The 16,260-nt window shown below is 35.8% G+C and overlaps 1 protein-coding gene across 3 annotated transcripts in view; it reads left to right on the top strand.

Moving 5' to 3' along the window:
* The first annotated feature begins 443 nt into the window (after positions 1-443).
* LOC145694655 (uncharacterized) overlaps positions 444-16,260 on the top strand; it is a 31,884-nt gene continuing 16,067 nt past the window's right edge. The window contains exons 1-2 of one of the 3 annotated variants that reach the window (XR_014133034.1): positions 444-645; positions 8,303-9,105. Coding sequence is in view for 2 of the 3 variants with exons in the window: in XM_081771096.1 (XP_081627222.1) it covers positions 8,360-9,105 (746 nt within the window). In the remaining variant the exon portion in view is untranslated. The remainder of the gene's footprint in view (positions 646-8,302; positions 9,106-16,260) is intronic. The other 2 variants (XM_081771096.1, XM_081771098.1) reach the window with 2 other exon arrangements.

Genomic DNA, 16,260 nt, shown 5'->3' with positions numbered 1-16,260 from the left:
CTTAAGGAATTGTAGTGGGATATCATCAGCCCCTATTGAATTGGATGTAATTTTTTTTTTTTTTTTTCAGAGCTACCTCCATTTCTGGGACAGAAACCGTTCTAAATTTGAATTTTTCGTGGATGCTTGGGTTTTCGCGTATGTTTTTCATAGTAGATTCTTTTGTAACATCGTCTATAGTTGGGACCTGAGCAAAGTGATCGTTTAGTTCTTTAGGCGGAATGTGAATAGATTGTACGTCAGTCTGACGCCATTCTTCATAAATTTCACGGTTCTTGTCCATTTAATGTAGATTCCATAATTTTCACCTTATCTCCACCTGTTCTTAATGCCTATTGTCTTTATTTACAACGATCTACGTTATTTAGCATCTTATAAGCATCTCGTAAAGATTCATCTCATTTCGTCATGTTTCTTTTGAAATCACCGTCTATAATTGCCGGGACAGCGATCTGCTCTTAGGCACGAAGCAACTGCAGAAGAAGAAGAAGAATTTATCCATAAGGAGTCTGACCAATTATACAAGAAAGGAATTTTATTACCGCGCGTATTTAACTGAAGTTACTGGTCACCATATATATCCCATATCTAGTAACACGGAGCAGAGAGAATGGCGTAATTACCATCAGGCTAGAGGTGGACCAGGTATATACTACTGGCGAATAGAACCTAAACCATTACTCGTTCTTGCGTGCAGGTTTACTTTTGGCGTACCACTACAAAGAAAAATTGTAATTCTTTCACTAATTTCCGTCTTATTATCCCCTAAAAGGTTTCCGCTGGGCGATACGAAAATATATCGCTTGGCATAGATAAATTAAAAGAGAGCCACCAGAAGTAATGGTTGAAAATTTACAGTTCTTTTTACGATTTGCGAATAAATACGGCTTCTAGACGTGTGGCATAAAAGCTAGTTCATATAATACAAACCAACCTGTGCTAGGTGGCAACAAAAGCACGAATGGTATTTAACCGAATCAGGTCCGAACTGAAGCAGACACGTCAGCGATGATGGATATGTGCGTAACCGAGGATACTGAAAAGAAGTATAGCTTTGGCAATGATACGCGTTTCAATATTATCTTTGATGGTTTCATAGTAGTAACGCTACACTTGTAAACATAAAATACAGGTTCTGTACGCTGATTAGAAATATACAGGCGTGGAAAATAGCTTCTAATAGAGTCATTTTTCATACGCACTCACTGATTTAATCCGTTGTAAAATACTTGTATTGATTTTACAGTAGTAACCCTATACTTGTAAATCTAAAACACACCTATATTACTTTGTATTAAGTCTGTCGTTTGGAGAAATTTGTTCCTTATAAAGATGTCTTTTCCTGCTAGGTACTGAATTTGCCTGTGAGTCTTCCAAAATGTGGTGCGCCTAAAGTATACCAGCACTGGTTCTTGAACCTACCATCCAACCTGCACTCATGCTCACCATGTTTTATAAAGTCGTCTCCAACTGAACACCGCCCAATTTCCCGTACAAAAATTCCGTGAGGGTTTTAGAGATACTTCCATGTGCTACTGCCAACAGGATGTTCGTGTCTTGTATCATCTATGTCCATATACGCAGTACTGTGAGATCTGTATTTGTTTCTTCCTTAGATATGGGCCAGTTCTAATGTGCACCATTCTTGAAACACGAACCATTTCTTTCATGCCCTTTTCTCAGTACTACCGTTGTCAACGACATTGCAGCCTGGAACTTAAGTAGGTAAGACGCATTAGGCACGGAGTTCCACAAGGATCAATATTAGGTCCTATACTTTTCCGAGGAATTCATATTTAAGAACACGACAGATAAAATTACAGAATGGATAAAAGCAAACCAACTTAACTTAAATACAGCGAAAACTACTATAATGAGTTTCAATGAAGGAGAACTGAACTCTCTAAATATACATCAAATACTTATAGACGGGGAACTCATGCAGGTATCTGACACTTGTAAATTTTTAGGGTTAAAATTAGACTCTTGAGATGATAACGTAAATGATTTGTTGAAAAAACTAAGCGCGAAAATATATCTTATACGTAAAGTTAGTAAGATTCTAACTACAGAAACATTGAAAATAATTTATTTCGGATTGATCCAGTCAATTCTGTCGTATGGAATCATTTTCTGGGGTAATACCTGTTATGCGAAGAAAGTATTTACAATGCAGAAGAAAATGTTACGAATAATGTTATCAGTGCCGTTTCATACACCAAGTAGACCACTGTTTCAGAAACTTAAAATATTACCATTGCCGTGTATATATATTCTCGAAACATCATCATTCATACATATGAATAAAAGAAACTTTCAACTCAATTCGGACCTACACCAATATAACACAAGAACAACCAATCATATTCATATACAAAATTTTCGTCTAACAAGAACTCAAAATTCGTTACACCACAGCTTTAATAAAACTTTATAATAAATTACCAGATCGTGTCAAACGAATGCCAAACTTGCAGTTTAAAAGACACTTCAAGTCACTGTTACTTAAACATCTTTTCTATGGTTTAGATGAATATCTTCAGTGTGATCTTTCTTTGTAATGTAAATATTAAGATTTATTTGAATTTTGAAATATATAAAACAAGGTACAATTTATATTTTCTCTAAAAATACACTTTTAGTTTATGTTTTATTGTTACGTATATATTTTGTATTATTATTATTATATATGTTGTATTATTGTTGTTAATTGTAATAGTAACTGTATTTCTTGACGAAGCCATGAACGCCAAGTTCTTAATGCGGAAAATGAAATAAATAAATAAAGTAAGGGTTCTGTTCTCCCCATCAGTAAATTGAAACGAACACCTATACAAATTATATCTTATAAAGAGAATCTTCATGTCATGATGTGGGAGGTAGTAACCGTTAGGCTATGTGATCTGTGGTAGTAACACCTCTCATCCTGTAGGTTTTGGTGGTGCTCAGGTTTAAGCCCACCACATTTTACAAAATTTGTAGGTAAAATTTAATACTAATACTGTGCATGGGAACTTAGGTTTGTAAGGAACAAATTCATGCAGGTTCATACTAAATTAGTTCTTCTGTATTCTGCAGTATTTTGAAATGTGTAACTGTTTATCTTCTTGTCCTTCTGAAATAACTTGACAATTATATTAACAAGTAGGTATGTAAAGATCAATACAACGTATTTTTATCAGGAGTCCTTCGTGAGTGAGTCAGCAGACGTATAGCATTTGTGGCTAAATAGTCCCAGTTTCGAGTTCAAATGGAGGACAATTCTTCTCGGATGTAAGCCGAGAAGCGGTTTGGATTCCGCTTTAAGCTTATATGACCCCTTCTAGCATAACCTAGTTGTTGCATAATAACACTAAAGCGAAATAAACTTATTTCTGTCCATGTGTGATATAAATACATAGTGCAAATTATTTAAACCAAAAAAATCGGGTTTAAACCAAAATAACGGATTTTTGGTTTTTTCAATAAAAAACATGGTTTTAGCCAACCCTGGTTCTAACCCAAAAGCGTGTATTTTTTTTTTTATTTATTTTTAAATTCTTCACCGTTCATTTTATAGTACTATAGTATTTTACAGACATTAATATTAGTCTATGTGCGTGGGATCCCGGGTTCGATTCCCGGTGGTAACATTAGGTCGAAAAGGAGTAACATCCTGGGTGAGATTTTCCTGAGATTTCCTCATTCACACGTGACAAATGCCGGGATGGTACCTAACCTAAAGGTCCCGGGACAGGCTTAGGGCCATAAATGCCAATAATACCCAGAAATATGTATAACAAATAAATATAAGTATGTCTGGCTTTTAGGGAATTTTTCAGTTTCTTTTTTTTTTATTTATTTATTTAGATTTCTGAGCTTTCGGCATCTATGACCATTTAGTCCGTCACGTTATGAGGGATGACGTACCTCGGCGAGCACACTATGCGAGGAAAGGGAAGGAAGGAAGCGGCCTGGGACCTATATGTTAGGTACCACGCCAGCATTTGCGTGGTGTGAATGAGGAAAACCCAGGAAAACCTCATTCAAGATGGCTGGCCTGAAAAAGCGCTTTACACTTTTTCGACCGAGTGCCCCCACCGGGAATTGAACCCGGGACAGAAGGAGAGAGCGTTAGCGACTATGCTACGCGGGGCCACTTTTCGTAGTAAAAAAAATGAAATCTTTGAGTTTTACGTCCCACGATTATGCCGGCTAGGCTAAAGAAGACGGTGATGTTCAGAAATTAATGAAAAGGTGGACTGAAGGAAGTGGGAGGAAACAGGAGAACCCCGAAGAAACCCACGCACACGGTGTTTGTTCACCACAAAGTTCACTTGCCGGGAGCAGGGTTTGAAGGGTTTGAACCCGGGACCCCATGCACCAGAGGTGAACGCTGTACCATTGTGTTCTAAAAGAAGACAGAAGTATGTTGTAATATAAAATCTTTAGTCTTGGTATGGGATATTGTAGTAAATTTTCTTCCAAATTCTCCAATAATAATTAATATCTAGAAGACAATTTTACAATGATTCGCAGTATTTTGTATTAATTGTGCTTTAAATGTTTTTTTTTTTTTTTTTCGTTTCCTTGATGTTTGGATAAAAATGGTAACTATTATATTAACCAATGGCGGAAACAACCGATTTTTAACACACCAATTCCTATATAGGTGCGAAGTCAATGATACACGAGGACTGAAAAAGTGCATGACTGGACCAGTACTCGAACGCCGACTACTGCGTTCCTACTTTTCACTTTTTATTTATAAATGGTAACAAATTAGCAACTTCTTAAAACGTAAGTTCCCTTGGAGAAAGAAAAGTAGGAAACAACACGTACGATATTGAAACAACTTTTTTTTAAAAAAAAAATAGTGTAACGCCCCACGATTATATACTGAGGATAAGGACTGTGATAAGGTAAATGATAATGGTGGAACGCCGAAAGTGGGAGAAAACAGAGGGACCCGAGAAAACCTCCCACACACAATGTTTGTCCACCACGGGGTATTGGGGCTCAGTGGTAGAGCGCTTACCTCTGCACAGTGGACAAAAATAAGGATCTAGGCGGATAAAATTCTGATGTGCATAATAAATGGGCCAACACTAATCCAATTATGAAGTTTGTATCCAATTGAATATGTAATCATATCTACTCGTCTATAGTGCCCTATAGTACGACCAGACCATACCTCCTTGTAGTACTGGTGAATTTTGGATTGTGTTGAAAACGATATGCGAAATCTTTCTGTGTCAATAAAGTGACAAATGTTGTGCGAAACGTATTACAGTTCTCTTATTATCGTACTTCATGTACTTAGAAACACAGCTTGACAAAGATAAATGTAGGCACAAATATAATGTAGACACAGTAATCCAAACAAGAGTACTGCAAATAAATTTGAATATGCATTTAAATAAGAATATACACCTGCAACTAAAGAACAACAAACAGAAATATATATATATATATATATATATATATATATATATATATATATATATATATATATATATAAAAAGCCGAGTTGTGTTATCGTCATTCGTGAACTCGCTATCTGTCGGTTTCGGTTTATCGACGACCAAACCTATCATTTGACGTCAGCAGTGAGTAATATCATATTTTTATTTTCCATTGGCGTTATTGTCAGATAAACTTTTCATTTGCCACTTTCTCGCTTCAGGCGTGTGTTAAATGTGGATAATATACTCGAAATATCGTACGCGTATGCAGGCATGCAACACAGATACGCCAAAACGATATTTTTCCAGGTCATGTTTGGTTTGCTTGTTTGCCAAGTCCAAATTGTTCATTTTAGTTGACTTAGCTTCGCACATATAACAATATTGTGAGGGTGTCGAAGTATTGCATATCTTTCCATCTACCATAGTCATCATTATGTGCGTCACTACAGATGTATCCATTTCATTCTCGTCAGTGTTGGGTGAAGTTCTGATTTCTGTCGTTAAATGATGTGTAATTATGTCTTGCCTTTCTAATTCTTTTGTCTCTTTCTTGGACATTAGTTTGATTGGACGACAGAATCTTGTCGATGAAGGGCGTGGGTTTGGCCACAATATCAAACTTTTGTTATATTCTTGGTCACAATAAAGCTGCAACGGTACTATTGAAATTAGAAATATGTCAGCATCACTTTGAGCAATATTATCTGAATTATGTCTGAATTCAGTTCGGCCAGTACTATAATCACAGCCCCATTTGCAGTCAGTTTGCGATTCCTTCTGTGTATTGCACTGGAAGAAGTATAGGGGATTTGTAAGCTCTTTTAATCTTTGTGGCTCGCCGAGAGCTGGTTTGTGTAACCACTTTTACAGTGGAGGCTGCGTTCCGCTGACCCGAAATTTGGAGATAATATTTTGCAGTGTTCAGTATTTGTTTCTAGTTGTGTGATTTTTCTAACGGCTTCACTTTCATTTGCTTTCCTCTCTTCTGTACATTGCCCAAATACGTTTTTGGGTCTTCCAACCTTTGATGTTGATAGACCAGGTGTACTAGTTGAACCTCCGAACAAAACACTCACTTTTGGGGCAAGTTTCAATAGTGTATCAAGTCAGTCACTATACGCCTTGAGAAATCGGTCTTTCGTTCTGGAACATTTCTTCCACCGCTTGCTAACATCATTGAAGAATATCCGAAAACTACATGTGCACAGTTCAGTATGTTCTGAAACATAATCTGTTCCCAGTTTCTTGCAGACATAAGTTGCAAGTGTACTCTTGGCCTGTATGTTGTTCTGTAGCAAATTGAAGAGCTCGCGTTGTGTCACCGAAGCCAATTCATAAGTGCAGATTGCTGCATCTGCAAAGAAATATAAGGAAAAGGGGCAGATAGGGACAAATATTTATTTCGACAACTTTAAAGTGAACACTTCCGCAAAACAACTGTGTAACATTCACAGTCCATTACGTGCCATTCGAATTATAACTCTACATGAATACAGAGGAGCTTCGTTTTATAGGTTTATTTCACGGGATATGAAGTTGTTATATGTTGTAGATACCAAAGTTAAGTGTGATGACCGTATATGAGCTACATTCAAAGTAAATATATGTATGAGAAATAATAACTTTGGAAAATTTATTATTTCACATAGTTTCGTTCACTATATACAGTCTAAAACAAACATTGACACGCAGTTTATATGACGCTCGAATCATGAAAACAGTTTTCGGACTTTTTTCCGGCTAGATTGCCATTTCTGGCCAGTGTGCTCTGGTGCGTGGGGTCCTTGTTTCGATACATAGCCAAGTAAGTTTGTGGTGGACAACATTGTACCCATGAGTTCTCTGTGGGTTTTCCTGTTTCCTTCTACTTTCTCATTCCACCAATTCTTCCATCATCATTCACTTGCTTTAATCATCGTTTTACTTAGCTCAAAAGGGTGTAGTCACGGGGCGTTAAACTCAAAGATTTCATTTTCTTTTCTCCGCACAAAGCCCACGTGGCAAAAGCTAAAATCGAGTCAGGGATTCCACGCTCTAGAGAACTGAAGAACTTCTCTTTAATTGTATCTATAGACAACGAACTCCTTAGCATCTATTTTGTATTTCTGCTTACTTTCTTTAGAAGAGTGACTTTTTAAAAAGGTGCAACAAAGCTTTCCCTATTAGTAGAGGTACCATTTTGCTCTGAAAGTAACATTATATTAAGTAACAAAATAGAAACTGAATATTCCAAAGAGCGAATTATGAAGTATGTTTGTTATTCCTTTCTTACCATATGCTGTTGCAAACTGCAATTTTCAAGGAATTGTGCGCTTGCAATTAAGATTTGGAAAGGTGTACGACAGTAGCGTAGCCAGGATGTGTGTTTGGGGGGGGGGGCCCAAGTGCTGTTATAGGCACATATAAAAAAATTACAAACAAAAAAATATATTAAAAAAATTACAAACATCAAAGTACCAAAGTACATTGTCGGACCTCTTTGGGGGGGCCCGGCCCCTCCGGGCCCCCCCTTCCCTACGCCACTGGTGTACGATAATTACTTACAGAATGTACAAAACATTTATTTAAATTAATTTCAATTTTACTCACCATCATGTTCCAAATAACAGCCAAACAATTTCAAATAACCCCTCAGTTTTTCTTCGTGGATAGGGCAAGGCTCGAAGTATACAGAGAATAAATTGTTTGACTGTTAATTGGGAATGTGGTGGTGAGCAAGGTTGAAGAGTACGATAGTTATTTGAATTTACGTTGATTTGGAATGCTAATATAAAAGAAAACTTTAAAATTAATCATAGTAAGGAGAGAGAGAGAGAGAGAGAAAGGATACTAAAATATTTTATCTGTATTCGCAGGTTACTTGTACCAGTCCCAGTGATGTCATATTATAAGATAATGCGTCATTGAAAGAGATGACTCAAAATCTCACAATGAAGAGGAGTAATCGATATAGTTTACGATCTGTGCCTAAATCAGAGTATGCAGATTCTGATTCGGGATATGGTAGATCAGCATTGGAAGTATTAGATTGTGGAAATAAGCCAAATGCATATGAATTGAGCACCAGTTCGGTGTCTGTCTCCGCAGGTGATGAAGCAGCAAACGCTATAAAGGTCGAAGTGAGTAAAATGGATTCCAGTAAAGAAAGTGATAAATCGAGCTCTTTGCTCGTAGAACAGGAGAACATGGATGTGATTAATGATGTATTGAATTTACTTCAAACTTCTGTCAATTCCTTGATCAAACAGGAACCGATGACAGAGGAAAGTTTCGAACAGTTGAATCATGAAAGCATTCCATCCCAGAATTCAGAACCTGAAAACTGTGTTAAGTTAATAAAAGTTGAAGTGCCTTCCGTTGACACATCTGAGTCTTTTGCAAAACGTAATGAAATTTCAAGGAATTCCGAGATCGAGCAAAGGATGACTTCTAATGATGAAGATAACTGTGTTTCAACAGTGGGTGGCGACAGAACTGACATTTCTGCCACATTTTTAACACAATTAGAAAGTACTCTTCAGCCAGTTTCAGATAACGATAATAAGGATAATGTGAAAGTTGAGCAATTAGTTAATGAACTAGAAGAACTTGTTAAATGTCAGGAGGCTTATGCAAAAGAAAATGGGGAAACGAATACAAAGGGAGAGATTCCTTTGGGGTAAGTGTGTTCTTACAATATAAGCAAAGTGATTATTGGTTAACGAAGGAAAAATCAGTTGAAGTGGGCTTGTCGATCTGTGTAACATAGATCGTCGTAAAAATTAGCACTTTTGTTTATTGGCCGAAAATAACTTTTTTTTTTCTTTGATTGGTTCTGACATAGTGAAAGAAAAAACTATTATTTTTTGAGAAAGGCCAGTCGTTGCGACTACAAATTGACGTCTCCCTTCTAGATTCTCTGTTTTACGGTACAATGATACTACAAATAAAATTATTGTTTCTTTAATTAAATATTTTGTAAGGGATTCGAAACTTGCAGTGAGTTCTCGTACCTGAAAAAGTTGAGAAAATTGGATCTGGACTGTATGTATAGTAGGTATTCTCCAGATTAATAAAGTTCACGTCAGTATTTTATCCAGTGTAGAACAGTGTGATAGACTTGAAAAGAAACAAATTAGTTTCCACTGAAAAGAATTCACATAGTATTTAATTAAGAACAGGGTGCTATTATAGGTGATCATTTGTGTAAGCAACACTAGTATTTTACACAGATTCAAGATGCACCTGTGTATTTTCCAATTTTTAGTTTTCATTACATACACCAAAAACTTGAATAAAGAGGGTATTCCATTAATGGAGATATATTCTACTGAGTAATATACTCCGAATTTGACCCCCTCCCCCCCAAAAAAAAAACTATCTATAGATGTAAGAGACCCCATTTATATTCGTGTTATTGAATTACTCTTAATGATAATTCTCGGTGCTTTTTATGTAAATATACAATAGAATTGAGAAGTTCACATAGCAGCTGGGTACTGTAAAATATGTGCAGATAATGTTTACACATTAGTATCTTCTTTTTGAGTGAACACAAATCGTATTTTTGTCAATGAAAACTACTGATTTCTTTCTTTTCTTTCAAAATAATGTATCCATCCGGCCGGGAGACGAAACGAACTACCTTATGGATCACCATTAATTTTGACCGGGATATAGAGGGTCAACAATTAGAAATCGAATTCGCAGACGGAGATGGTAATAATGGTACAAATCAACTATTTCCGGTTTTAGCGTTGATCATTATAGAGCAAAAACTATAATGGCTAGCGGCTTTCTGTAATCGATTAAGCAGAATACATTCAGCTCCATCCTTAACTCTCTTCTTAAACAGGAAGTGATAGTAATCTACTATATCTTCCGGTTTCAATATTGATCTATCTAGAGCAAAAATGAAGAGAGCACGAAGCGCTTTTCTAAAAATCTGTTTATTTATAAGAATAGATACCATCTTCCCTCTTAACTGTGTGTTCAAACCGGAAGTGGCAAAAGATGAACCACTTCTGATTTTAACGGTGATCGGTATACAGTATACACGGTTCTCTAATCAATTAAGCGTCTCAGGAATATGTTCATATCCACTTATGTCTCTATATTAAAAGTGGAAGTGATAGAAATCTCCCACCATCTTCCGGTTTAAATATTGAGAAAATATCGCACCATACAGATCATTAAGTGTACATGTTACATTACTACTTTCTTATAATTAATATGCATCCAGTAACTTCCATAAGCGAATACAATAATGGGTCTTTCGAAAATCGTATACAACATTCATCACAAATCATGCATATCTCTCTGACAAATGAAATGCGTATCAAATGAGAGAACATGATTTCGTATAAAATACGTCTTCTCAGGTCAGCAATCTTTCGATTAATTTGACGCAAAATTTCACTCTTCCTTGTCTTGAGGCAGACTTTCATTTTCTATTATTAGCTTTGTGTGTTTCAATCGTGGCCTTCCTCCTTTCTTCTGCTGTTCCCTCCGTAGGTAATAGGCTGATTCCCCCATGTCTCATAATGTGTCCAATCATCCTATCCTTTCTTTCCAAAATATTCTAAAGCATCTCCCCTTTTCTCCTACCATTTTCAATATACCTTCATTTTATATTCACCTATCTTATTTTCAACACCGTTCTATAGCATCGTATTTCCAAGGCTTCAATTGTCCATTTTCGTCATCTCATATAGTTTATGCCTCACACCCATACAACACCACACTTCCTACATATGCTTTGATCAGCCTTTTCGTGAGTTTTATGTCGATGTTCCCGATTCGAAGCTTCTGACTTTTTCGAATGTCTTTTTTCCTGATATATTACTGATTTTACATCTTGTTTCCGCCTATTGCTGCTGGTTACTTTATTTTCTAAGTAATAGAATCATATTCACGAAGAAATTAAATGTCGACTAAAAGCAGGGAATTCGTATTATTCAGTTCAAAATCTCTTGTCGTTACGAATTCTGTCGAGGAATTTGAAGCTTAAAATGTATAAAACGATAATCATGCCTGTTGTTTTGTATGGTTGCGAAACATGGTCGCTTACCCTGAGGGAAGAACATAGACTAAAAGTATTTGGAAACAAAATCCTGAGACGAATTTTCGGACGCAAGAGGAGCGGGAATGGGGAATGGCGGAAACTTCATAACGAGGAACTGCATAATTTATACGGTTTGCCGAACATTGTTACAATCATCAAGTCTAGGAAGCTTAGGTGGGCAGGGCGAGGATGAAGAAAGTAGAAACGCTTTCTAAGTGTTAACTGGAAGACCAATCGAAAAACGACCATTAGGAAGACCTAGGCGCAGATGGGAGGACAATATTAAGATGGATCTCGCAGAAATAGAAATACAAAGTAGAAACTGGATCCAATTAGCTAAGGATAGAAGTCAGTGGAGAGCTTTTGTGAACGCGGCATTGAACCTCCGGGTTCCATAGGCCATAGAGTGAGTTAGTTAGTTTAGTAATAGAAGTCCGTCCTCCACCATCAGGTGATCTATTATTATCTTTATTTATTTTATTTTATTTTATTTTATTATTTTATTTTATTTTATTTTATTTTATTTTTGTTCCTTTCTTTGTGCATCTCATAACTTTCGTTTTAGTGTTGTTGATCTTCACGTTTATTTTCTGTTAAGCATTTGTTGCATTCCGTGTAATCCTGACTTCCGTGTTTTCCTCACTGTCTGCCAGCAGTGTGATATAATCCCTATATCTAAACGTCTTGCTTTTTGCCCATGAACAGTTATTCCTTAGCTATGAGTGACCTTGATTCTTTTATTGTTTCTTCAGTCTAGAGATTAAACAAAATTGGTGACAATGAGCATCCCTGGCTGACTGTTCTGATATGTGGGCCATATATTGTTTCTAGCTCCTTATAGTTTATTCCTGATTCTTTGAAAATCTTGAACATGTTGTTCCATTGTGGATTAACAAACATTTTCTCTAAGCCTATAAATATTAGTTAAGTTGCTTGTCCGACTCGAATTCTATCGTCTGTTCAAGCCCTTTAATGTAAATAATGCTTCTCTGTTTCCGATATTTTTCCTAAAACCAAACTGGTCGTCTGCTAGTGCTTCTTCTATCATGGATTTCAATCTTCTACAGATTATTTTTGTGAATATTTTGGAAGCATTAATAAGCAAACCTATCGTTATGTGATTCTCGCATTTCTCAGCATTTACTACTTTTGGTATTCCCACTTTCTTGATCTTCTTGAAATCTGGAGGCACCTTCCATTCTTCATAAATGTTGTTAAGTAATTTTATACAGCTTGTCTTGAACTTCCTGTCCCGTACTGTGTATGATTTCTGGTACCTCATTTACACCTAGGACTTTCCCATCTTAGATCCTGAATTACTTGGTTATACTCTGGCCTGATTATGAATTCTTCTCTTTTCTCTTTTATACTTCCTCTGTAATTTCCAGTTCCACGAATTGCTTGTCGCTTACATAGAGCCTTTCTATATATTCTTTCCATGTTTTCACTGTATCTTCAGCTCCAACAATGGGTTGTCCTTCTAAGAAACGAGATCTAATGTTCTGTGTTCATATCCTTTTCTATTCCTTTACATTGTTGTCTTATTTATTTCTCTTTGACGAATCTACGTTTTCATTCTTCTATACTGCTTCTTAGCCTCATTGTTATTAATATTCTTGATTTTTTTCTTTAGTGATTGGTGTTTTGTGCTTTCCTTGCTGTTTTCTTTTAGTGATCTATTACTTCTTTCGCGATAATAAACAGGCTAGTTTTCATGTATGACCATTCCGGTTAATTTCTTCTGTTGTTTGTTCTTGTGTTATCTTTTCTGCTTCTTGGCGTAACTTTCCTATCTTTTGTTCTTCAGCTGCCTATATCAAGTGTTCATTTTTTTCTATTTTCCCTATCTTTTTGAATTTGAGCTCATTCTTTATCACGACTAAGTTATGGTGACTGTCGACATCCGTTCCTGAGTAACTTCCACTGTTGTTTATTTGGTTCCTGTATCTTTCCTTCACAAGTATGTAATATATCTGGTATCTTTGTTCTTTTGGCATTTTCCAAATATAAACTCTGCATTTAATGTTTCTTGAACAAAGTATTTGCTATTGCTAGCTTGTTCTTCATGCAAAAGGCATATAGTTTTTATCTTCTGTCATTGCGTTTTTAGTCGGTAGGCTTAATTTGCTTACTTTTCTTCATCGTTATGTACTGTTATTGGCATATATACTTGGATGATAGTTGTATTCCTTGGTCTGGTAGCTATTTGTACTGCTGTGACTGTCGTTTACTATATTACAACTTCTTTATTGTCGTTCTGTCTTCTTATTCATTAGACATCAACTTCAGTGACTCCGTTTCCCGTTCGTGTGACCAAAAAACATTTTACCCTTTCTACTACACTTCACTGACCTCCACTGTATCCATGTTCATTCACTTGTCCAGATTTTCTAATTTACCTACTATGTTTATAATCGTGACTTCCCATCCTCCAATGTGCATTGCCTGTCCGTAAGACTTTTTGTTTTCATCAGATACCATGAAGCTGACTGCTTTTACAATATGGGATTTTGAGTTTTAGAACTTTATCCAAAGCGAAAGGAAAAATGAAAAAAATATGCTGAAAAATCGTAAACTACAGTATACGCACAGTTATTTGTGTGCATGGGTGTACATACGATTCATTTTTAAACAGTGGCGTTGAAAGAACGTAGATGTTCGAACATCTGTACACAATCACTTTTTAGTGGTACCTTTGTGTAAATAATTTTGTTTACCGTGAAATGCTGATAATACATGCCTCAAGAATAGAAACCGGAAAGGAAGATACGTGAGGTTCTGTGGAATTGATTGGTGTTTCTTCAGATTCGTAATTTTGGTATTTCAAAAATGTTCCATACGTGTCAGGGTGGATTGATTTAAATCAGTCTGATTTAAATCATGATTTAAATCAAGATTTAAATCACTTGATTTTTTAAATAAAAATCGTTGATTTAAATCAAATTCCGAAATAATTTAAAGTGAAAATAAGTAAAGTCCCGTCGGAAAATGATAATCATAATACAATGAGACTCAAATGTACAGTATGTACAGCATAGTATGAAAACAAGTGCCATACAGAGGATGATTAGGGAAAATCCCGTTTTGAACGGGTAACAGGACAATCCTGTTTTCTTCTCTTCGTAACATAGGGTTTATATTGTAAATCGTTAACTATTCCAACGGGGAAATCACCATCGACATATAAGACGAAGATTCTTTTGTGTGCGCGTCTATATATTTGTTCCCAGATAATAGGACTTATTAGAAGTGTCCTATCCCCTCTCCGAAATTTTTTTTAGATTTTATAACTGTAGGAAAAATTATGTATTTCGTACCGCAAGCTAGTTCAATTTCCTTAAAAATATGCCCCTGCCAAATATCAGTAACTTTTTTGGGAAAAAAGTGTCACTTTGACAAGCGTTGCTGTACTTTTTCCTTAACGCTTAACCTTTTAAATTATATCACCTACTTTTAGGTGATAGGATAAAATTTCCATTATTTGATTAAAAAACTACCAATAAAGCTTTTTACTTCGTTTTTTTAGGACTGAAGCCAGTGTAGAGTACTTTACATATGGTTTCACGCCTCTCTGCGTCGAGACATAGGATGTGATGACGTCATAAATTTAAAAAAGATATTTTTTATTGTGCCTATTTTTATTATTTTTTGGCGGGCCTACATTTTGCATTCAGAAGACTGAAATTCTGCACACTCGTTCAGTGCACCCGTAGTATTTTTCAGATGATTTCAGATCTCTGCGTGAAAACAGGGGAGTTCTGAGGAGCATATATATATATATATATATATATATATATATATATATATATATAAATTGGATATTTTTAACAAAAAATAGCTTTCTTCCCGATTTTCCCGCCTGAGATGGGGACTTATCTTAGGATAAATAGGGATGTCTCAGGAAACTGTTACCTGAGATCCGGTTTTATACGGGAATCTGGGGTATTTGGGGATATTATTTTTCGCGGGCTTACTTTTACATCTACAAGTTTGAAATTTTCGGCACTCATTCACTACACCCCTTAGTATTTTTCAGATTTGTTTCAGATCTTTACCTTTAAACAGAGGCGGTACAGAGCGGTAAAAAGTAAAAAAGGAGATATTTCTTAACAGAAAATCCCTTTTTTCGTGATTTTCCAGCCCCAGATACACGATGGAGACATTTGATGGTAGCGTTTGAAACTCTGTTTTATTCTGAAGAGAATAATGTACAAATCATGATTCTAGGATAAATAGGGATGTCCGAGGAAATTTTTATATTATATCCGGGTTATCTGGGATATTATGGGGATGTTCTTAGCTCATTATTAAATATCTTTCCCGCCCTTACTATTTAAGATAAAAGCTTGAAATTTTGTACACACATTTAGTACACCCTTAGTATTTCCCAGTCGATTTTGAGATCTGTGCGTTAACACAGAAGAGCTCAGAGGGGACCAAAATTTGAAAAAAAATCAGAAAAAATCTCGACTTCTCTCAAAATTTTTCGCTTCAGGAATATGATAGGGAAAATGTGAATGTTACCGTTTTAAAGGCTGTTCTATTCTGAAGAGAATAAGGTATGAACCATGATCCTAGGATAAATAGGGATGATGCTTGACTGAAAGTCTCTAATTTACTCCCCCCCCCCTTCTTAAAAAAAAGCCGTAATTTAAAATTGTTAAGAAACATTGTTTGGGATTGATATAGGTTAATGATTGGGGATTAATTCAAAATTCAACCCCAATACTTTCACTTAAATGGCATAATTGGCATTTAATACTAATTCGT

Source organism: Thermobia domestica, chromosome 9 (assembly GCF_964235325.1).
Source record: "Thermobia domestica chromosome 9, izTheDome1.hap1.1, whole genome shotgun sequence".
NCBI classification, from domain to species: domain Eukaryota; kingdom Metazoa; phylum Arthropoda; class Insecta; order Zygentoma; family Lepismatidae; genus Thermobia; species Thermobia domestica.
Note: the sequence above shows the minus strand (reverse complement) of the source record. Positions and strands in the feature narration are given on the sequence as shown.